The 24,816-nt window shown below is 44.0% G+C and overlaps 1 protein-coding gene across 1 annotated transcript; it reads left to right on the top strand.

Annotated features, from left to right (window-relative positions):
* The first annotated feature begins 18,678 nt into the window (after positions 1-18,678).
* On the top strand, positions 18,679-21,142 carry otpb (orthopedia homeobox b). The gene is made up of 3 exons (XM_028996776.1): positions 18,679-18,857; positions 19,059-19,438; positions 20,315-21,142. Exons 1-3 carry the CDS (start codon positions 18,821-18,823, stop codon positions 20,792-20,794), a joined length of 897 nt encoding a protein of 298 aa, XP_028852609.1. The 5' UTR covers positions 18,679-18,820; the 3' UTR covers positions 20,795-21,142.
* The last annotated feature ends 3,674 nt before the right edge of the window (positions 21,143-24,816 follow it).

Raw genomic sequence — 24,816 nt, forward strand, 5'->3', positions numbered from 1 at the left:
GCTCTCATGCATCGTACCTAGTTTTATTTTTTATCATAATACCCCACGTTCAGAGTTTGTCAGATAACATGACCCACACTGTCTTTTTCATAGTGGTAGGGTGGTAGTAGCCTAGTGGGTAACACACTCGCCTGAGTGTCCCCAGGGGGACTGTCCCTGTAACTTCCGATTGTAAGTCGCTCAGTATAAGAGCGTATGATAAATGTTGTATGGTCTCGAGACCATGTCCACCTCCAAACGAAGCAGGGAGGGAAGATTACCACCGATTAAGGAAATACTGTTTGAGGGGCTAGTTATCCTGACATTAACAAACGCTCCCAGTGTGCCACTTCTTATAAAGCGCCTTGATGTCAAAACCCTCCATGATGTCAAAAATGGAATCTAGACAGAGGGGCATCTGAACAGTGAAGGGCACCCGAGATACGAAGGTATTATGCACATTAACTCTGGTAATAAAGACAAGTTATAGTGCTCTTGTATGGGTTTATGGTGACTATTATAATATAGTTATTTTCTGTTTTATGTGCATTATCTCAGGGCTTGGCTGAAACTATAACTTTTATGCATTCATAAAGAGTCGTCTGATAGCAATTAATCAAACAAGCCTGGGTCCTTTTTCTCACCTCATTGCATCCAGAGGAAGTCAGCGAGTGCTTTGGAAATGGTGAGTGATGCGGTCGGTGGTGGTGTTTCGTCTTAGTCACACACATTCATATTTGTATTTTTATTATTATCAGACGCACAATATTGTTGCTAATTTTCTCTATAATTGTTTTTTTCTCCACTTTGGTCGCTCACCAGCTGAAGGCACGTCTGAAAATGCATATATAAAGGCTTGTGATCCATCTAGTTTAAGGGACATAAAGTAATGGAGCAGGAGAAAGTGGATGCCGGCCCGGTGGCCTCATTGTACCACCCTGCTGTGACAGCTTGATTTTCTGCTCCGCTCAGGGGGCGGCGGGCTGGTGACATGATGGGCCTGTTAATTTGGCCATTTCATGGTGTCTGGCAGGGGCTCCGTTAAGCAGAGAGCACGGCGCTTTAAGAAAAGGGGATGAAGCATGTCCCCGCTACGGAAGCACCTGTCCACTCTGACGGAGGAGAGCGCTTCTCATTAACGTGCACGTTTTCCCGGCTCCAAGATAGTGAGTCTGACAGTCGGATACATGCAGACACACACACACACAAATACAACCTGCTTCCATGCAGTGACAGGCATGGGTGGAATTGGGGGCCAGTCGGTCCTTTTGTTTGTGCCCCTGATGAGCATGTCATTAATGGAAATAGGAGAAAGTCCGGGGCGCATCAGCATTCAAATAGCCTGCCGTCTTCCTCTATTCACCCGCGCGGAGCCTCCTCCGCCCCCCCCCCCCCTTTCTCCCGGCGCACGCCATTTAAAAACTCATCAGAGGGAGCAGCGCATAGCGGGGTATGGGCAGGAAAATAAGGGGCTCTAGATCAGGCCAATCAATGTTTGCTCAGGCTGCAGCAGAATATGAGAATTTGGTGAGGGGGCAGCACGTTGACATAACTAGCTGACTGAAACACACTTTTACTCGAAAAAAAATAAATTGCATGCAGTCACAAATGCATTGTGTGAACTCAGAAGTAGGACAAACAAGCCTGGCGGGAAAAGCACAATTACCCACAATTTCCCACTTTGATCCAGTTGCCACGGCGTGGAGACATAAGATAATCCGAATTCTGCAATAAACACTGAAGCGACTCATCAAAAATGGTGCGAATTGCATGGTGCATGCAACACAATGTGACTGAAATTGTATTATATGTGCACAATGTATATCAATCTTTGCAATAAATAAATGCAATATAGGAAATGTTCTTGAAAACAGGAGTCACAGTTATTGTTCGTTTGCAGAGCCACACACTTGCAGAGTTGCCAGGCTGAATTGTTCAACATCTGAGTGTCATTTACTTCAATGTTTTATTTAAAAATGATCACTGAAATAATGCTTCTGTTATATGATTAACATTTGAACAACCAGTGTTTAGATCATTAGTGTAATTTCTCACATAGTTGACCTGCTGACCAGAATCCTGTTCAAATAAGGCCTCCATAAGTGTTCATGGTGTATCTGTTCTCCACATGAGCAAAATGCCCAACCATCCAAAAAGAACCCCTCATCTGTCCATGTTTTCCATGGTGGACAGGGGTCATCATGGTAACACTGACTTGTCTGCAGACACACGACCCCTGTGAGGATCTGTTTCTTCAGACAGGTTTTCCATACTGGGAACACGCCTCAAGACCTGCCGCTCAGTAGATAACCCCCACATGCATCAGTGACCACCGCCCTCTTACCAGTTCAATGGTTCTTCTTCCCTGGTTTTAAGACCTGCTGTTATGAAGATGCTCTGGTCCAGTCGTCTCAATTTGCCCATGTCAAAGTTGCTCAGGTCCTTTCCACTAGATCATTCTTCCTCCTTGTAACATGTCACCCTCAAGAACTGACTTCCTGTCTAATGTCTGCCACTTCACCTCCTTGTGGTCTTGTGAAACTTGCTGCTGGTGGCCTACATAGCTGAGTCCAGCCTTAATACAAATGTTCTTTCATGTAAATTAGCCAGTTCACCCAATTTGCTATATATTAACACTGAAAAGGCATCCCATCAAAAGGCAGAGCACACCGGCACCAATTATTTTGGGGCCAAATGGCCAAACAATAAGTCAGGTTGTAATCATCATTCTCCTATTCCCAACACGCTATCCTGAGGTCGAGAACAGCGGATCAGACAGGTTCTCTTGTTATGACATGAACAAATACAACTTTCATTTCTACATTGTGCTCCTGCGGAGTGTTTTCATTGCTTCCATTGACTTTGGGTCCTTGAACTGCAATATAAACACTCAAAGTGCAGGTGCATCGCGCAGCTCAGCGCATCGCGCAGCGTCCCGCGTGGCTGGAGGGGTGGGCCTGCCCTTCTCTGTAATTAAGGTGGAGAGCACAATGCAAAAGCCGAGGGTGAGGAGCACACAGGGCCGTCAAGAGGATGCCTCTTTCTCTGAGGGCTTTTTTGAATCTCCGCGGACTTGTCAGATCGCGTCTAATAGACAGCTCCTCATTATTTCCAGTCATGTTGTAAAATGAAGTGCTTAAAATACAACCACGGGGAGAAGAAGGGGGTTAAAAAAAATCACAGACCATACTAATTGTATTTTGTATTTGAATGGGCAAAAAAAAAACAATAATGAAAACTGTGGTGGGCTTTTCCTCCAACAGTGCCATGAAAGTAGTGTCTTATGAAAGCCGGTCGTGATTTATTCAAAACTCCGGGTCTGATAAATTGAAACAGGCTTTTCAGGCTGGTTTTCAGATCTCCTGCTCTAATAGAGGCCAGGATTTTACGTCAGTGTAATAATAAAAGCCGGTGTGTGAAGTAGCTCTTGTCTGTGGAAGGCCCACTTTATATTAGACCTTTGCTAAACCACTAACATCCCTGCTGACGAAAGACGACCACAGTGCCTAAGAAACATGAAAGCTCCTTTTATTACTCAGACCCCCCTCCCTGCTTTTAAATCAGTGATTTATTGGCAGCCAATTAGTAGCAGAAAAATGACATAAAAGCATGCACACCAATGATAACTCCGAATGCGTCTGTTTACGCCTGACAATGAGCGTTACACTTTATGCCACATCTATTATTCTGTTTACAGAGATGTGAAATATTTGCCTATTATTTCCCACAATATATTAGTGTTACAAATATTATATTTCTATAACATTTATAAAAATGAACATAGGACCTATTTAGTGTAATTTGGCTGGGTTTTTTCATCAGGTTTTTGTCTCTGTTATAATAAAAATGACTTAAATCTTTTCCAGATGCCATCATTTAAGAATTCAAAGGCTCATTTAGCCCATCAAGTCTCTGTAATAGTGCACTCACTTCGCGGCTGATTATGCATTAACAGCATTTTGTCAATTAAACACAGTCTTTACATCCACTGTTGAGCCATACGTTTTTTTTTTTTTTTTTAACAAAAATATTCTCTTCATTTTCTAACCTTTTCTACTTAAGCCTAAATTGTCATCTGGTGACTTCTCAATGTCAGTGTCAAAGTTTTAAAATCCTATCAGACAGCGGGATGAAAAAGCACCACGTATATGTCTACTTCACTTTTGTTCCTCAGACAAAAAAAAAGAAAAGAAACATTAACGTCGTCTGTCCTTTCACCCCAGGCGAGCTAATTCTTTAAATCTCAGCAGGATTTATGGAGGCTTGGCGGCCTGCTGGTCAATGGCGCTTTAAAGAATTGATGTGCGTAAATGCGGCTTTGTTTACACCCAACTCCCCTGCGCCTCCCGGTTGAGCCGAGCCGATTGAAAGTGGCAGGTCTCTAATTGCCGAGGGTCTTCAGGCAGTCACAGGCTGAAAACAAGTTTGAACAAATAAAATAAATAAAATAAAAGGCATCGTGCAACTACAACTATTTGGCTGATGGACGTGCAAATTTAATCGCAGTATTTGGAACAATGTGAAAACGTGAAGGCAGGAAATGGGGGGAAAAACATCAAATGGGATCTCAATAAAACATACTAGGCCCCGTGCTGCCTGGAACAAAATCCTGGCATCCTACTTACCTCTACTGCACATGGCTGAGGTGCATGTAGTTCATCCATACATTCTTGTTTCATTTTTTTTTTTTACATATTTTTTCCGCCTAAAGAACGAAAACGCACCCATTGCTTGGACTGTGGATGGGATAGCGCTCTCCAGATTTAGGCCGATGTGATTTACGGGTCGTTTTAAATCGGGGGTTATGATTAGGGGGCTGGTAACTCACGCATTTAGGCATCCAAGTGTGGCAACGGAGTAAATAGGCGTTTTATTTATCGCCGTGCCTCATGTCCCGGAACGGTGATACTCCAAATTGAAATATAGCTGAGTTTATACTCCTGATTAGGGTGTCAAGTGCAGCGCCCAGGGCTATTGTCTCATTGTGATGGGATTAATGTGTAAGGAGGGTGGGTGGGGGGCAAGAGCAGGAGGCTGAATAAAAATTCGGTAAAGCTGAATTTTTGACCTGGGTCGATTAGAACAAAGTTGGATTTTACTGTCTAACTTAACCCCACAAAATAAAATGATACATCAGGGTGGTAGTAGACCAGTGGGTAACACACTCGTCTATGAACCAGAAGACCCTGGTTCAAATCCCATTTACTACCATTGTGTCCCTGAGCAAGGGGGGACTGTCCCTGTAACTACTGGTTGTAAGTCGCTCTGGATAAGGGTGTCTGATAAATGCAAATGTAAGTGTTATATCATGTCTTTTTTAAATCTTCATCTCCAGTTACACCAGACAACCTTAGATTGCTGCCAGGATGAGGAAATCTATCTCCTGGAGCGCTCCACCATGGTTTATTCATGTTACTGCGAATATGCAAAAAGGCCCTCAAATGACCTGCTAATGGGCCACAGCGCAGCGCTGACCTGCCGCTGTTATGACAAGCACTTTAATTGTTTCAACATCAAAACATCAAAGATGATTAGAAGTGTGGTAATAAATCTGGAAAATCTGCAGCAGGGAAAAAAGCACTCACCAAAACAACATGGAACCAAAGTGGCCATCCAAATGAAGCCAGCGTGTTTAATTATGCATACAAAGCATCTCCAAGATTGTTGGGTTCAAGGTGATGTGCATAATCAAACAGCGCCACCAGAGAGAACTTTCAAGGCTGGGAAAAATTGCAAATATCCATTTGATTATGGCAGCCTAATCCGGAACATAGGACATTCTGGCTAAATGTCAGTAAGGATGGTCTTTCTGTATGCTGTGTGCATGAATATTTTATATCAAAATTAAACAAAAGAAACAATATATGCAGCGCGGTGTAAGAACTACATAAACTTTGTATTCCACGTAGTCGCTGCTGTGTAATGAAGAGGAGCATCTCTGGTGCTGATCCCTGCAGTTTAAGGGGTTTAAGACCTTAAAGAAGGGACAGTCCTAAAAGCCCATATTCAAATAAAACATATTTCATCTTATGCTACTTTATGGCTGCAACATGCAGAAGGTTAATGTTCATTTCATTATATGACTACATGCATGAAACTGGATAAAAAGGACCAAATGTCCATTTTCATGTACTGTGCATGGCCTAAAGCACCTTCTTGATTGAAACTGTGGCATTATTTTCTCTGGCAGAGCTAAATAATCCAAAAAGGAACCCTGTCCACTCTTAAATGCCACTCATTTCCGGGCACCTTTATGTGCATTTTCCACACGTGAAAGGTCATCCGGCCAAGCCTGTAAATCAGGCCATCCTTCTTGTTACCGGCGACATGTTTTTATTTTTGGGGTGAGTGCTTCCAGCATTTACCCAACTTCGGCCGGTCATCTGATTCAGAAACACTGGCAGCACCGGGCAATTTGCAGAAAGCAAACACAAATGCGGCGACATTCACAAGGCGTCTGTTTAAACCCATTACCAAGGCCTTTAATCACACCCTGTATTGTCAAAATTGGCAATTTTGTCCATGAATCTCCGCTGCCTGTTACAGTTCACTGGCTGACCTTGAAAAGCATTTTTTATCTCTTAAATGTCTCCTCTTCAGTGCCCTGGTGAAGAGTATAATCTCATCTCTAGAGAGGAAAAGAAATATCATCAGCCAACGCATATTATCAAACGCATGACTGCTGGAGGTCTGTGATTATAAAGAAAAAGACAAATCAGTGATCTAAGTCTCATATAAATGTGATTTTAAAAATCTTATCACATGAATTGTATTGTGGCAAATGTCAGGATCATTTTAGGGTCAGCATTAAAACCTAGCATCTAATAAAGAGATGCCAATTCAATACTATCGCAGTATTATGCCCATGATAGCAATGATATTACAATAATACCTATATAAGCGTTATCAGAATTACTTTCTGAACCTTCTCACAGTAATAAGTATCTTAAAACCCAACACATCAGTACTAGATATCATCTCATGTCGAGTTTAAAGAGACATGTTTAACTACAAGAAGAAATCTCAAAGCTATATTATCTCAATATGAAACAAACTACTGTATATCAATGATATCACAATTTAGCCAATTCTGTACCCCAATCAACCAATTTTACATTTACACAGCACGAATATTGCAGAAATCTACTAGTTGCCCCTTCAGGCTTGTAAAGATAGCGCTTCTATTACACATTAAATTATGCTGCCATAACGAACTCAATAAGCTAATACTAGGTACCATTGTCTTGATAGTGTGTGACTAAAGGAAATGTCAGGACTTATTGCCACACCCATAAATTATGAATTCAGATAGTTTGGAGTGACTGTGTTGAGTGGATAGAGAAATGTGTGTGTGTGTGTGTGTGTGTGTGTGTGTGCGTGTGTGTGTGTGTGCGTGTGTGTGTGCATCGAATGCATTGGGGGGGCTGCTGCCTGTCTGGCTGCATTTACCTCCAGTCGTCAGCTGTGATTAAACACCTGCTGGTGTGGGGAAACAAAGCTAATCCAATACGCATTTCTGACATGTTAACCATCGCCTGGTCCCCTGACATCAGGCGCAGCGTGTTGATGGGATGGAATTTTAAAACATTTTCCTAATTTATGTATGGACAATAAATCAAAATTAGCCGTTGGACAATGAGATATACGTCGGCGTTTGTTGATTATAAATCAGAGCTGAATGCAGAGGGAGGTTATCCTTCTTCTTTTTTTTGGGCCTGTATTCCCAAAACTCTGGGTTTATATTCTAATAATTTGTGAGTTTGAGAGACTGCATGATCACTAGAGGCCAAACGGAGATAGATGTCTCTGACACTTTGATTTCAGTGTAAAAAGTTTGCGCGGAACAATGACGTGGAACGCTGTCATTGCTTAAGGGGAGCAGGTATAAATATCCGCGGAGAGTAGCAGGATTTACAACCTGCAAGTTACTGCTTCTAAATGCTTCATAAAGTTTAGTACAAGGAAATATGCAAGCGTTTGCATTTTAATGCGCAGGAACAGGTCTCCTCTGAGCGCTATAGGTCAGCTTTCCTGAGGCATGAACGTTATGTTTGAGGAACATCAGAACATCAGAACGTTTCCCTCCAAGGAAATGTGTGAATTCTGACAGTTTGGACAATTTGGATTGGTTGGTGAAAGTTATAGTTATGTGACTGGCTACAGCCAACGTTATTAGAGCTCCTCTCCATGGATTTAAAAAGCTGTCATGTTAGTGAGATAAAATGGTGTAGAGAACTAGTGGTTCTTAAACTTTTCATGATGAGTACCAACATTGAAAGTATTTCTCTTGTGAAGTGCAGCACAACAAACAGCCTGTTGAGCTAGTCTACAGAGGAGGTTAGTTATTACTGACTGTCATTCTCGGTCAAAACTGTAGTGAATTACACGAGCCCAATGAAACATGTACCACATTTTGAGAAGCAAGGATGTAGGCTACAGTCAAATACAAAAACAAAATGTCCAATTCACGCCTTGTGTCAAAATGAGTGTAAAAAAAATTCACATGAGTCAGGAGTAGAAAAGAAACTAATATCGGAAAGATGAAAGAAGTGCAATGTTGTGATAAATGTGAGCAAATGCAACATTGCGTGTTCACACCAAAATCTACACTTTTCACAAGGTCATAGGATTTACACAAACAAATGAAACAAGAAAGAAATGTGATCTTTAATGATGCTTGTGAATGTAACATATTAAAAGGAGTGGGTTTAAATCATCCAGAATGCATGTGTGAGAGCTGTCAATCATCAGTCTCCTCAAATTTTAAACTGTTTTTGAAACCATCATTAATGATTGTGTTCTGGATGACAAAAATTTGGATGGTTGGATTCACAATTGGATGGTTATATTTATTTATAAATCCACACATTACACTGGTGAACAAGCCACACGCTTAATGCCAGTTTGAAAATAGTGCCCATCAAATGGACATTTGATCAAACTCTGTGATGATGATTGTCTTTGGGCCTTTGGGTCACATGCTGACATAGTGTCAAGTTTACACCAACTCTAGAATTCTGTTGGAATTGTGGGCAGATCAGAACTGGAAGCACGATGTTGGACGAAACCAGAAAACCCTCATTAAACACGCGTCACAGCATCGGAGCGTGATGAATGTTTTGGAGCTCGTGGGGCTAATGGCAGGAAACGCTCTCTGCTGAATTACATAAGAGCAGATTTCACAGTGAGGCGGCGTCTTATTAAGAGAAAGCACAATTAGTGACAAAGTAGCCATGGCGGCCCGACTCATTAGATGGTGAAGGTTTATTTAAAAGCCAAGTAGAGCCTATTCTCTGCCATATGTGTACATTAATTAGAAAAGTGTGGAGGAGGACTGGGTTAGCGAGCTACTGAGTGTGTGTGCGGGGCAGAACAAAAGAGGGAGAAAAACAGGAGTGAGACAGGACGCGAAAACAATGAGGTTTCATGTTTCGCCTCAGCTATGCCACAACAATAAAGGATCCAAATCAATGTACCGGCTATTAAACTGCCTAATTGATAATGCATACTAATTAGGGTGAGTGCGCTACTTTGGAGACCCTATGAAGGTGATTGTAGGCATTAGTCCAAATGGACGTTAAACCAGAGACTGAAACTCCCTCCTTTTCACCTGCTGTATTATTACTCTGCATGAAATATTACAATATTTCATACATGTATTTATGTTAAAAGGGTTTTTTAATTTAATTTTTACATTCAACAGCAAATAAATAAATTCTACTAATAATATAGAATAGTATATTCATGTGTGTTATTGCAGTACAATGTACAAGTTTGTCTTAAATATTTTATTACGCAAAGTCAAGTTCAGCTGTTTTATTATCCAAAGACTACATGGCTCATTGTAATGTTAATGGAGCTCTAGTGCTTCCATTTCCTCCACCTTCAGATGAAAAAAAAAAAACAAAATTCCTTCCTTAATGCAGATGGGGGAAGGGGGGCATACACAACATTCACGTATCACTAAATCCCCTGTAATGACAGTTACCATCAATATAATGGGTGCTAAAGACAAAATAATGATTCAAATATTTGCCCGTCTTTATGGCTGAAGCAGGAAAGAAACATGCCATTAATCTGCCGCTTAATTACTGCCACCGTTGTCTGAACTGGAAAACAGCTTAGTGAACAGCGCCAATTTTCTTGGTAGCAAAACAGCCTTTTAAATCTGAGAATTTCTAATGAAGGATCTAGCAGAACAGAATCTGCAGGCTGAGATTGGCATATTGAGGTTAATTGTTATCCTAATGTGTCCTTATTTAAATAAAAATTTCACCACTCTCTGTACAAATACAACCAATTTAAAACGTGTCCAACAAATGTCCAAAAAAGATTTATTCCTATTAGGCCATATGTGTTCCTAGGAGGCCATATCCTCAATCGCAGGCAAATACAACCAATTTTTTTTTTTTAAAAAAGGAACTATGCCTATTGGCAAAATGTGTCCAACAAATGTCCAAAAATGCTTTTTTCCTATTAGGCCATATGTGAGATATCCTCAATCGCAGGCAAATAAACAGTCTATGGATGGTTGTCAATGAAAGTTCGGTGCGCTAATGAATTATTCCAGGAGCCTGGCAGATTTCCCTTCGGGAGGGAAAAAACACTTTTTGATGAGCAAATTTCTTTTTGTGTGTCTGGACATTTGGACGTGTCAGCCTCGATTAGCGCCGTTGCGTTTCAAGTCCACGCTGGACTCGTGGGGGCGGCAGCCACATGTAATGAGCCTACCGAGCCTTTTCCACAGTGGGAATGGAGAGGCAATTACTCTTGAACATTGATGCCTTTTTGACACCGTTGCCGCACCTTTGCCGAGTATCATAGGTTTGTGAAAAATTGCACCATCACACTGCTGGAGAAAGGCCTCATTTAAAAGAATAATACAACAAGCATGATATAATTATAGGATACAATGAAACACAATAGAACAATATCCAATGGTGGCAAATTTAACCTTTAATGTTTCATACTGCAAATTACACCACAATCACATATTTTCATCAAAACCAAAGCAAAGGCAACAAGCTATAAATCCATACATTGCACATAATTCATCCATACAGCCATCTATCCATTCATCCATTTACATTTACATTTAAAGCATTTATCAGATGCCCTTATCCAGGGACAGTTACAGGGACAGTCTCCCTGGAGCAATTTAGGGTTAAGTGTCTTGCTCAGGGACACAATGGTAGTAAGTGGGATTCGAACCCGGGTCTTCTGGTTCATAGGCGAGTGTGTTACCCACTAGGCTACTACCACCCAGTATCCACTTAGACACTATAGCAACGAGTCCCCATGCGGCTACTGTCTTGCACAGCACACCTGTAGACCAGGTCGGGCCAGCCTGCAGAAGCCCCCAATTATTACCTTTCCAAATCTTATAACAAGGTCAAGGAAACGCGTCATGCAAATGAGACTTTGAAGGGTCAACGGTTTTTACTTTCACTGTTCATCTTCCCCTCACCTTATAGGCTCCGGGAGCAGAGTGCAGGGTAATTACATTTCCATGGCCTGCGGTGGCTCATTATTTCTTGCTACGCCGATCTCCTCCACCATTTGCAATTTAGTCAAGTGTGCTGCAGAAGATGTAAAACGGAGCAGGCCGAGTTGAGCCAGAGGCCTTCACACTTTACACACCCTGCGTCTCAGTGGCAGTGGAAGGTAAAGTGTCATCCTGTGCGCATGCTGCTTTTTTTATATTAATTTAATGCTCGTTTCCTTTTGGTGGTGAAAAAGGCAAAGGATTGAAAGGGTTTTGGGGGGAAACGTTATCTGAAAGACGCTGCAATTCATGTTCCTGTGAGTTGGGACAGTGCTGTCCGGAGCATTAGTTCTTGTCTGATCTGATCTGTGTATGCATGCATACGGTGCTGTTTGCGATGCTAAACTGGATTAAAAAGTGTGCGTATTGTGCGCATGCGCAGTAACGAAAGTGCCATTTTCGATACTGAAATATTTCTGTATACCTCAGTAATTACTTTTATTTATACTCCAATCACTGCAAAAACCTTGCCTTTTATATTATATATTGCGCCTACTGAATACATTGCGCCGCTATTTACCACAGTGGTGCATTTATATGAGTGGAAATAGACGCACGCCGGCGCTGAAAACTCAATTAGACCGTCGCGGCGACGGGGACGGCGAAAGCGGGCGCGCCATTAGCATTCCCATTTCCCGCCACCTCCAGCCGGGCTCTTAATAAGGGCGAGAAGAGGAGCGGAGACGCATTTCCGCCCCCTCCAGCGCGGCTCCCCGCAGCCCCGGGACCCCGGAACCCCGAGACCCGGGACCCCGGACCCGCCGCAGCTGGGCGCAGAATCAATAGGGCATGCGACGAAGCCGAGGTGCTGCCATTTATCACGCCGCGTCCCCGACTCCCGCCATTCATCAAGCTCAATGAGGCAGCAAATAGGAAAATGACTATTTGTATCAAACACATCTGCACTCATCCGCCGAGGTATTTTATTCCCATTAACTCGGAAAGTAAAATACGCGCTTCTCTCCCCTCCTTTCGGCTCTCGTGGGTTTTTTTTTCCCGCGAAAGTGCGTGTATGTGTGTGTGTGTGTGTGTGTGTGTGTGTTACAACAGTTACAATTTGGTGGCCGAAAACCAGAAACGAAAAAAAGACATTTCCAAAAAAAAAAACTACCTGGTCAATTCATCCCAGAAGCAAAAAAAAAAAAACTATTAAACACGAAAATACTATTTTATAAATGTATTTCGTTTGATTATAGGTGATGGTTTAACTTCAGTCGACTGTTTCAACAACAAGTGCGCACATTAATATTAGGCAGAAATAAACCATAATGTGAAGGCAAAGTTTGCGGCGACGCAGATTAAGGTAATGCAGTAATCGAATATATCCGGCGTGGAAGGGACACGGCGAAGTGTAAAACCGCGAATTTCCCACGCTCCGGGAGGACGCCGGTGCGCATGCGCCGAGCATCAGCGTCACTCGCTGCGTGTGGTTGACTCGACTGGTTTCACGTCGCAATAGACATGTGCTGTGACACAGTTGTGGAAGGCGTCGTGAAGTCATTACTCCCATAAAAATCTACCAAACCGCCGCCTCCCGCAACAAAAGTCCCCGTTTTCATGGTTAAATGTCGTTTCCGTTCAGCCTTTGTGGACAGTTATGTGACAATGTGTGACCGCGAATTGTTGTCAAAAAATGCACAGGCATGTGGTTTATTTTATAAAAAGTCATGTCATCTTTTTAACGCCATTTTTTTACCGAACGTAAATGGTGACGCAGAACACACACGGTCTATCTGTCTAGATCTAGATCTAGGTAGATACATAGAAATAAACCAATGACGGTGAATCGGAGGGGGGGGGGGTCGTAAAAATCACAGGAATTTTCCCAACAGAACGATTTTTTTTTCAACCAATTTTGAACCAATTTTCTCATTATGCAGATAAGGGGGAAATAATCTGTGTCCAGGAATCGGGGTCCCCGCCGTCACGCTCTCGTCCTCTTTACGACGTAATTGCAGAGACTAACCGATAAGTACGTCACTAATTGGGAATATTTGCGACAGATATGACAAATTCGACGGCAAATTAGATTTTATTCCAAAAGGAGCCACTCCCGAGGCCTGAATAAGATCGAAGGTGAATTATTCTGACCCGATGAAGTAAAAGTGTTACAGGGTTTCCCTCAATGACCTCTTTATCTGTAATAAATAAGCATGTATGGCAATAATACACGCTATAGAAATAACTAAATAAATGTCAATATAGAATAATCAAAATGAATGCGAAATTAATTCAGATATTTACTCTGGACTTTCAAAGGACTTTCAAATTCAGTATAAACTCTTAAAACGTCCCGAATTCAGTATCGCTTCAACAAACAAAAAATGAATAAAAATAAAATGAATTTAAACACGCCCAACCCAATGACCAATTATTGCCATTATTATTATAAACGACAGGTATTTATTATTAATATCGGGGTTTTATTATCCTGTTTACGTATTCTCGCCGACGTAGAGTTGCGTGACAGAGACGTCCCCAACCGCGCCGTCTTTATACAGTGAAAAGGCGTGACTCTCACGCGTTTTTACTGCAGATGCCCACGCGTGGAGGAAGGAAGGAAGGGAGTTCCAGGAGGAAAAGAGGGCGTGATTGATGGCGACACCGGGACGGGGACCTTGGAGACGCGGCTCTGTCATTGGTGGTGGTGGTGGGGGGGTTCGGTCTATTTGTATGAATAATCAGTGATGCCCCCCCCCATACCTGTCAGCCCTGTTTACTCACCGACTCTCCCTACAAGACAGCCGCTGACACCGGATAGATGGGGCTAATCTGCGGCAGAAAGTGGCGGGTTCGGTTCTGGACGGCGGCGAACATTCGATCTTAAATTGGGGAGCAGACACACACACACACACACACACTCAGCCAGATGATGCCCCGTTGTTCTGGCCCGGGCCCGTTTAACACACACACACCTCGTAATGGGACGATTGATATTCCGCAGCCGAGGTTTGAAAAGGAAAATTAAAGAATAAAAACTGGACAAAAGAAGCGCGTGTCCGCGATGAAAGGTAGGAGGTGGGGGTCAAACATTCTGAAAAGGTCAGCAAAAAGTAACGCAGCTCCATAAACACACACACACACACCCACGGCAATGGTGTACCACGATCACGACAAATTACCGCTCGGACCCGGACAGACGTTGCTTGTAGAAAAAGAAATTACAACCGTCGATTAACGCGCGCAGACGATGTGGCTGATCAATATCAATTAATTAAGTGTAAAGCTCGTAAAAAGTTCGGGAAAGGAGGAGGAGAAATTTATATTTATATATTAGAATGATAATGTTGTGTAAGTTGATCAACTGATCGCAGATGCGTCCACAAAACGTAGATTTAAATTTCTAAATATGTAGAAAATAAAATGTAGGCTGCTTAAAAATGCTACCCATCATGCCCTGCGCAATGCTGTTTGTTTTGGCGGGAAATCGCAGTGACGTGATGTGCAGTTGTGTGCGGGTGTCGAGTTCGTGCCCATCCTTGAATTTGCTTTACAACGATAAAAAATCCTGTTGTCAGTGGAAAATCTGGGATCTTCTGGTGATTCCACAAAAGAAGTCTGAACATTGTCAACTTGCATTACTCCTACTAACCATTCTTCAAAAAAAAAATAAAGTGAAGTGATTGTCACACGGTGACACAATGAAATGTGCTTTTAACCATCACCCTTGGTGAGCAGTGGGCAGCCATGACAGGCGCCCAGGGAGCAGTGTGTGGGTGCTTTACTCAAGGGGACCTCGGCGGCACCTTGCCGCTTCAGGATTTACATTTATAGCATTTACCAGACGCCCTTATCCAGAGCGACTTACAATCAGTAGTTACAGGGACAGTTCCCCCCTGGAGACACTCAGGGTTATGTGTCTTGCTCAGGGACACAATGGTAGTAAGTGGGATTTGAACCTGGGTCTTCTGGGGACACATAGGCGAGTGTGTTACCCACTAGACTAGGTTTTGAACTGGCAACCCTTGGTTTATTCCGCCCGTGCATTAGTCCATACATTTTATTAATTCTGAAACCAGACAGAATAAACAGGCCACAAAGTAACAGGTTCCAACCCCATTGTGTCCCTGAGCGAGGCAAGTCCCTGAAAGTAAATGCCAGCGGGCAGTCGGCAAAATCAACGTCGAAACACAGAAAGAATGATGATGGACGTGAGAAATTGTACGGCATTGAACCCAGGAGCATGAGCGCATGCGCCAGCCGTCACACGCTGGCAAATAGAGAAAGCTTGAGACACTTATCCTAGCATATGCTAACCACATGACACGAGGCCTTGATGGAAACGCATTAAAATTACTGGGTAATTGACGCAAAATATGACAAAGCGCTTCAGGCCTCCTAAGCAAAGATACACACATTACGGCGGATCAAGCCCATCATGTCGCTGATTAATGAAGGACGGCCTGGGTGCGCAGAGCTGATTTGCTGAAAAATGAATTCTTTGTTGTCGTTCCGACGAGCCGGCGGGCCGAGCGCCGGAAAGAGACTATTAGCCCGGATCGTTATCAATAGTGATATTTTCAAACTCTATTATGGCAATCAGGCTGGAATTTATTCAATAGATTTAGCTCATTTGGCCGTAATTGATAAATAATCAAAATTTATCAATGTACTTGCACACATTTCAGTAACAATCAAGTAAAAGTAGCCCATTTACCACCTGACTTGGTCCAAATTAGAGCTAAATTGATGATCAATTAATCTCAGAAGGGGTAGTGCTGTATTTTTGTGGACAAGCAGTGGGGAGAGAGAGGGGGGAAAAAAGTGGCAAATAAATGGAGTAAAGAGAGGAGATTAGCGGAATGAACAGGAAGGAGCCGCACCGCCACGGTTGGCAGATAATGAGCCTGCAGCTGGCCTGCAAATTGGCAGATTTATAGCATCGGCGCGAAACTCCGCCGACTGAGTCTCCCTCGCTCGCCGGGGCCCACCGCGAGTCTGCTGCCATTTTCTGTTCGATGGGAACAAGCGCGTCCTCAGAGCCGCGCGGGGTACATGAAAAGAACCGCGTGAAGCTTGTGAGGTTTGATGATGCTACACACGCTACCGTTCAAAACGTTACGGTCAACGCCCGACATTTTGGTGGGAAATAACTGCTAGATTTATTAAATAGGTGAAAACTAGGGGAACTTTTCTTTTCCAAGTTCAAGTTGAACTTTACCGTCATTCCAGCTACATACAGACAGTGCATGGTCAACCAAAACAACGTTTCTCCGGAACCTGGTGGCACATGTAACATACCGAATGCTTCGGTACCTTTTTCTGGATGGTTGGAGGATGAAGAGGGGTGTGTAGAGTGCAACACAATGCTGGTGGTTTTCCTGATACATGGATGTTGGTACGTAAATGCTGTAAATGTCCATTATGGAGGGAAGGGAGACAGTTCCCAAACCAGACAGTGATGCAGCTGGTCATAATATCTGCATATAGATACACACACACACACACACACACACCACTTTTTTATACAAATTTACATTGACAACAAAGTCTATGAAAAATGCATGTGGAGCAAAAAAAGCAGCATATGCAAAGGAATGAATTAAATGTTAAATGTTAGTGTAATCGCCTTTTTGTTAATTTCACATGTACAGAAGTTGTTTTGTTTTACAGCACAAAGAATTCACAAAATATAAAACAATTTCTCCCACGTAAGCTCACTCACGTAAGCCTCTCCAGTGGGGACCAGCAACTGGCCACTGCTATCCGTCAGTAAAAGAGGGTAATCTGGGCCCTGCGAGCTCCCTGAACTGTCCCCTCAAACAGATGAGTGTTTTTGGCTAAACAGGGTCAAAAAGAGGCTCTGAATCGTCACCCGTTGCGACAAGAAAGTCTTTGAAAGTCCCGGGTCCGGCGGGACTTTGAAAGTCTTGTTGTCTGAACTCATCCTCGTTTGATGGAAAATCGCTTCACACCTAAATGGTGGCCAGATAACTGAGAATTTGTTCTGCTCACTGGTGCCTCTAGTGGTGACTATAATACTAACACTCTGACTCCTGCATGACCGGTGAAAACGCTGCTCGCTCATTTATTACAATGTTATCAAATGTGCTAAGTGTGTGTGTGTGTGTGTGTGTGTGTGTGTGTGTCTGTGTGTGTGTATACATATATATACACACACACACAAACATACATGTTTCCTATTATTTTAACAATTATAATGATTAAACAGAACCTGTTTTGAGAAGGAGGACAAAATATAAAGTTTTATTGATGTTTGTTTTTACTTTTAGTATAGTAAAAAATCAGGCATTTAGAAGTGGAAATGCTGGAAGTTCAAAGAATAATGTCTCGACAAGAAACGAGCCTCAATGACCCAAATGTCGTTACAGTCAGGAAAAAAATGACATTTAAAATGGCGACATTTTATATACTGATCACGTATAACCATTAAATACGAAATGTTTTTTAAAAAACGGAAAAAATTATTACATTCTTGCAAATCGTTTGAATCTCGTTCTCGTTCACATTATATACAATAATAAATCATCTATTTTCTTAAAGGGTGACTTTATATAAATTCAGTTTGAGGCCGGTTTCTTGTCTGACTTTTCTGAACCTGCATCTGCTTCGCCTACATCCTGACCTCAGACCTCTGGACAAGCGGACAGGCAGTTTGAACCCCTGCTTGGACAACCCGGATGCCCCCGCAGGCCGGGCGAGGACACGGAGGAAGGTCGGTCCACGCCGACCCCGGGACACCTTGTCCCCTGGTGTCGCCAGATTGTAGCGACAGTCTGCGGACTGGGGAATAAAGGAGAAGAGAAATGCCCCCCTGATCCCCAGCACCCCAAATCCCACCAGACTACACACAACAACTCTCGAGAAACTCTCGAGAGTCGCTATTCGCGTCTTAAACGCGGGGTTTGCCCGGAGGCCCGTTTCCCCCATGAGTCCTTGCGCGCAGAGTCTATAATCCCATCAAACAATCGGGCTTTTTTTTTTTTTTTGGCCTAATGAGCCAATTAGCGCGCGTGCGTTTGACGCGCTCTCGTTGGGGGGTCCGGCGTTTTATCTGGGGGGTCTCCGGCCTCCGCGCTCTGATTGGCTCTGGCCGGGCGGCTGGGAAGCGCCTCCCCGGCGTTATAACGCGCGCGCGCTCGAATTCGCGTTCGTTTTTTTTCCCGCCTCTCCTCTCTGCGCGCGCGCGTGCGTGCGTTTTTTCGGTCTCCGTGTGAGCGTGCGTGCGTGCGTGCGTGCGTGCGTGTGCGTGGGGAGTGGGAGCAAGCCTACATGCGTCTTTAAAAATCTTTTTTTTTTGCGCCGTGGCACAAGTTCGGGGACGTTCGCGTGGAGATGCTGTCCCACGCCGATCTCCTGGACGCGCGCCTCGGTGAGTGACTTTTTTTAAACCAGGGCCTGATTGGCGATATTGAATTAAGAAATCGGAACTATATTCCCGAGAAAAATGAATTATTTGATTGGAAGCGACTTGAGAGAGCGAGAAAGAGAGAGAGAGAAGGTTCCAGACTAAATTCGGGAATATTTCCTAATTCGGGACTCGATGCGTGACCGCCTCTGCTTTATCCCCCAGGCATGAAGGACGCGGCGGAGCTTCTGAAGTGCAGGCTCGGCCCGGTGGCGCCGGATAACGGGACCGCCGGGGACCTGGGCGCGGACGCGGTGGAGGGCGCCACGCTGCTCCCGGGAGACGCGGGCTCCAACCCCGGCGGGATGCAGGGCGGCTCGAAGGAGCAGGAGAAGCATCATCACCACCATCCTCATCCTCAGCAGCAGCAGCAGCAGCAGGTCAGCGGGCAGCAGAGCCAGCAGAAGCAGAAGCGCCACCGGACCCGCTTCACCCCGGCGCAGCTCAACGAGCTGGAGCGCAGCTTCGCCAAGACGCACTACCCCGACATCTTCATGCGGGAGGAGCTGGCGCTGCGCATCGGGCTCACCGAGTCCCGGGTTCAGGTGGGTCCGCGACCGCCTTCACACATGAGCAGGACAAAGGAAAAAAACTCGTCATATTCCACCGGTTAGAACTAAACATAATAATATCACAGTTTTTTATTATTACTATTATTGTTGTTATTAATAATAATAATAATTATTATTATTATAGGCCATAAAGCAAATATTTCCTTTAAAGCGCATTAAAGCGCAAAATATTACAGCATCGTACAAGTCTTTACGAAAAATGTGCTTTAAAAAATGAAAGAAATTGAGTAAAACATCGATCAATTGTGATTGTTGTTTTTAAATATTCCTCCAAATCAGCTCAAATCGGCAGAATAAAGCGCGCGTTTGAAAATAGTAGAAAAAGTAGAAATCGACGAATTATTTAACCGCAGTGAAACTTTCATTTGGGGGGGAAAAATTCGGTTTAAGCAGAAACGAATTGAACCAATTTCGCCGAGAAATGCCGCAACGAACCGTGAACTGCGGGGAAGAAAGTGTCTGTTTAAGGCGTTACGATGGATTTTGTTCATTTCTCACTGGCAATAAATAAGTAACGGCAGGTACGACGTCTTCATTGCAGAGGTTTATTATTATTGTTTTTATTATAATTTTTTATTATTATTATTATAATAAATGTTCCCACGCCTGGACGCTCCCAGATTCCGGGACATCATTCATCATGCGCTGCGATGAATTTATCACGCCGAAAAAGGAAGTTGTGTATTTGCGGCGTGATAAATAGGATATTACACAAAAAAGGGGGTCTCATAGAAATATATATATTTTTTAAAAATTATAAAGTATGGAGTTTTTAATCCGAGAGCATTATGAACTCAGTTAATTTTTTCTTTTTTCTTGTGCCTTGTGATCCCCGTTCCTTCGACGCAGGTCTGGTTCCAGAACCGACGGGCCAAGTGGAAGAAGCGCAAGAAGAGCACCAACGTGTTCCGCGCCCCCGGGACGCTGCTGCCCACGCACGGCCTGCCCCAGTTCCCCTCCGCGGCCATGGGCGACGGCCTCTGCTCCTTCCACGCCAACGACACCCGCTGGGCCGCGGCGGGGATGCCGGGGGTCTCGCAGCTGCAGCTGCCGCCCGCGCTGGGCAGACAGCAGGCGGTGGCCCAGTCCCTGTCGCAGTGCAGCCTGGGAGCGGGGCCGCCGCCCGGCGCCATGAGCCTCTCCAACGGCCTCCCCCCCAACGGCTCCGGCCTGCAGTCGCACCTGTACCAGCCCCCCTTCCCCGGCATGGGCGTCGGCGGCTCCCCGCAGCTCTGCGGCTCCCCGGAGAGCGAGGTGTGGCGGGGCAGCAGCATCGCCTCCCTGCGGCGCAAGGCGCTGGAGCACACGGTGTCCATGAGCTTCACTTGACGGGGACAGACTGCGCTTTTCTACAGCCCTTTATTTATTGATCTATTTATCTATCTATCTATTTATTTACTTATTTATTTATTTATTTATCCATACGGTTTACTGTTAAACAACCGACAGGGTTTCGTGGTTGACTTTTGACGCCCTTTCAACGCTTTAAAAAAGCGCATCAGCAACATGACGACGACGACGACGATGATGATGATGATGATTATTATTATTATTATTATTATGGTTATTGTCGTCCCGGTCCGGCGGGAACGCGCGTTCCAGAGTCACGTGCACTGCACTGCATGCCAGCATGGACAGCCCAGGCCTGGATGGATCTTCTGCACTGGATGGACCTCACTGAAGAAGACACAAAAAAAAAAAAAAAACACGAAACTGGGGAGGAAGGGGATCGTTTCTGACTTCTTGTTCTCTACTTCATTTGTAGTTTGTTCAGATTTACTGTCTGTGTTTATTATCGTGAAAGATGGATTCCTAATTGCCCCGCCTTCCCCCGGATAGGTTTATATAAAGCGTTGTTATTGTAAATAAAAAAATCATTTTCGGTATGTCAATTTGTTTCAGGGGTGGAAATAAATGCTATTAACAAGGTCTTAAAATGCATAATATTGAGCGTGATGAAATAACAACAACATTAATAATACTTTTGTGTCCAAACAAATGGACAGCATGAAACTTGCTGTATTTGTGATTATAAATCTTGAAGATAATGACTAAATATTTGTCTAATTCAGGTTCTGTGCTTGGGGCTCAACAACAGTGCCTAGAAAAGTATGGAGCCTAGAGACACAGATTTCCCTCACCAGTACAGAGCCATGGGTGAAGAGACTGGGGTGAGCGGTAGACGCAACAACCAATCACAGAAAACACAGAATCAACCATTTACATGCAAAATAGGACGAAAGGGATGACGGATATTGCAAATACAGAGTTGTTGACGTGGCATGTAGTAAATTTTGATTGTGAGAAAGAGGCTTCATTTGCTAGCTGAGCTTGGACAGAAACCATGACTTGCATTACATGCGCAAAGTGGCCTAAAATCCATCATAGTAGTTTTGCACATGATACATTAATAAAATTAGCAGTAAAAATAATGCAAAATTAATTCCCCTTTGACCTGTAGTGCCTTGAATGGGTCGCCAGACTGCTATGGCTGCCGAGAAAAATGCAAAATCGGAATCAGAAAGGACATCCGTTCACTTTCCCGCACACGCACACACGGGATCTCACTAATCAACTTTAATAAAACAGATCTCATACCCGATATTTCCACGCTGCGCGCCCTCGACACGAGCAACAGATGTTACATTACGTTGCAGAAATCTAACAATTAGATTCACTTTCACTCCGGGCTAATTACTGTGTGAAAGTGAAGCACAATTTTTCGCCCACTGGCCGACTGTTGGCTGCAGGAGAGGCTCACTTCACACCAAAGTCCATTCTGAAGGCAGCCTACAGTGGTCCCAGAATGCATCTCTCAAATATCAAAATCAAATGGCAGAAATGGCCATTTTGAAACATTTCTGAAACAATGTTTAACCTGTTGCACTGATGCCCTGGTGCCAACCTCACCTCCTCACTTCCCGCTCCTCCCACAGCCCCATCCAGCATGTCCGGTTTCTGATGGTACACATTCTGGAGTCGGTTACCATGACAACGGTACAGGGTCCTGAGCGATGGCACGGTGCATTCACCACTGCATGCACTAACTATGCTGTAAAATGCAGCCAGCAATGTATACACACATTCAGTGCCACAAAATACATTATTTATAGAAATATATTGTAGTTTCTTTTCTAAATCTCAGCAGTTACAAGGACAATCTTTCCCTGGAGTAACTCGGGGTTCACTGTTGTTTGAACCTGCAAACTGATGGTCATCTGGCTCCTATATAGAATTATATCGATTTATTGACAATTTGAAAGATACACTTACATTTATCAGACACAGTTTTGCAGAGCGAATTACAATCAGTAGCTACAGGGACAGTCCCCCTGACGCTCGGGGTTATGTGTCCTGCTCACAATGGCAGTAAGTGGGGACTGAACCTGTGACTTTGTGGACGTGTTTGTGTGTCACCCACCAGGCTACTTCCACGAGAACTATGGCAGCCTCGCGTGCGGCCTGAAACAGGAACGCCCAGGCGATGCTATTATGCTGCTGCGGCGAAAACGGGACACTTGATGGCGACAGTAACGTTTGCACAATGTGACATAATGAAGAGCTCTAGGAAACTGGAAGGAGCCGAGCGAGTGGGGGCCCAAGATCGGCTTTTCTTTTAGCGCCGCAACACAAACACAGCATCTCTACTGCGGCCCACCGCCCCAATTAGCCTCCAATTACCAACGTGTTTGTCCCCTGCACCTTTTGTCCATCTTTAAACGGTTGCCACTGGAGAGGAGGAAGCGGCGGCAAGCACCTGCCTCCTCCTCTCCCGGCGCCGGCGGGGTCGGCGGAGTCAGGCCCGCCGTGAATGCAGCCTTTTCTTCCCACTGAGGCGCGGTGCAATTTTACTACAACACGCCACTCTCACTGCAGAAAGGAAAAAAGCTCCAACCGAGCGCTGGCATTACTCTTCTCATTTCAGTCGTAATTATCAACACTGAAACAATGTCATGTAAACAGCACGCATGTAACTCAATACTTCACAATATTTAATGTACTATAACTAATAACTCCCCATGGACATTATGTGTCCACTGCGTCACTCAATGAAGCAAAAATCCCTCCATCAATTTAAATGAGGAGCTTGATCCTAGTGCACACCGTCAGAAACTTCATTCCCGCAATGCAGTGGAATATCGTGAAATGATAGGGCAGTGGAGGCCTAGCGGCCCCGTAATCAGAAGGTTGCCGGTTCGAATCTGTGGCTGCCCACTGCTCACCAAGGGTGATGGTTAAAAGAAGAGGACACATAATACAAGAAAAGTGAGACTGTAGGAGCTTAATGTAGCCAAACAGCAGGGGCCGTAGTGAAAGCGAAGTGACTTTTATTGTACAGCACAGCACACAGTGACACAACGAAATGCGTCCTCTGCTTTTAACCATCACCCTTGGTGAGCAGTGGGCAGCCATGACAGGCGCCCGGGGAGCAGTGTGTGGGGACGGTGCTTTGGATTCTGGATTCGAACCGGCAACCTTCCGATTACAGGTCCATTTAGGTCACTTAATGTAGACCTTTTGGTGGTGTCCCTTTATAATGTGGTGCCCATGTTTTGTGATTTTTTTACTATTGTGGGGTAGAAAAATTGAGAATGTTGAGAGCGGAATACACTAGGAATTTACAAGGGAATTTTCCTACTAATTCCATTCAACTTCGGGGCCTACCGTGCACAAAGGCAGCAGGCAGCAGCTATTTAAAGAAAGCGCAGTGCATCTCCACTCATCAGTGGCCAGCCTCTGGACCATCCATCTTCATCAGCCAACATCTGCTGTGACCCTCAGCTCCGCTTCTCCCCGGTGTGTGTACAGGACCGAGTGATGGAGCACACATGCACGCTTCCTTGATGTGAAATGTTGGGATTTCTCACTTATTTTTTTTAAAATAATGACTCTTCTAACAAATGTCTCCCTAGTGAAATTCAAATTGGGGCACATGATTAACACACATAATCATTTCTATGTCGTTAATGTTCAAAATGCAGACAATTATGAATAATATATTTACCGTTTTCACAAAACTCATGTGATTAACTTGGTATGTGTAGGTGTGTAACGATTTAACTGCAGTGATGGATCAGAAGTAATAAGCGCTGTGATTATGTGATAAAACGAAGAGGCAGTGGCATAAATCATGCTGACTCAAACTGTTTGTGATGTTGCTTGGTGTCATAAAATTTTCAGTATTGTGGCTTCATACAAAAAAAAAAAACCACGTTGGAAAAAAAAAAAAGAAAAGCTGAAGTGTGTGAGACGTTGGTGGGCCAGGGCTGCTGTGAAATCGCTTCCCACCCTGTCTTCCACCCGGGCACTACTAACATCAATGGTCAAAATACATAAAATGTTGAGCTGTG

This window comes from Denticeps clupeoides, chromosome 11 (genome assembly GCF_900700375.1).
Source record: "Denticeps clupeoides chromosome 11, fDenClu1.1, whole genome shotgun sequence".
Classification (NCBI taxonomy): domain Eukaryota; kingdom Metazoa; phylum Chordata; class Actinopteri; order Clupeiformes; family Denticipitidae; genus Denticeps; species Denticeps clupeoides.

What these genes read in the sequence shown, in the direction of transcription:
- otpb (XM_028996776.1), top strand. Translation starts at nt 18,821, where the DNA reads ATGCTGTCCCACGCCGATCTCCTGGACGCGCGCCTCG. An exon ending in TCTCCTGGACGCGCGCCTCG is followed by an intron (nt 18,858 to 19,058) that starts GTGAGTGACTTT and finishes TTTATCCCCCAG; the next exon opens with GCATGAAGGACGCGGCGGAG. An exon ending in TCACCGAGTCCCGGGTTCAG is followed by an intron (nt 19,439 to 20,314) that starts GTGGGTCCGCGA and finishes CCTTCGACGCAG; the next exon opens with GTCTGGTTCCAGAACCGACG.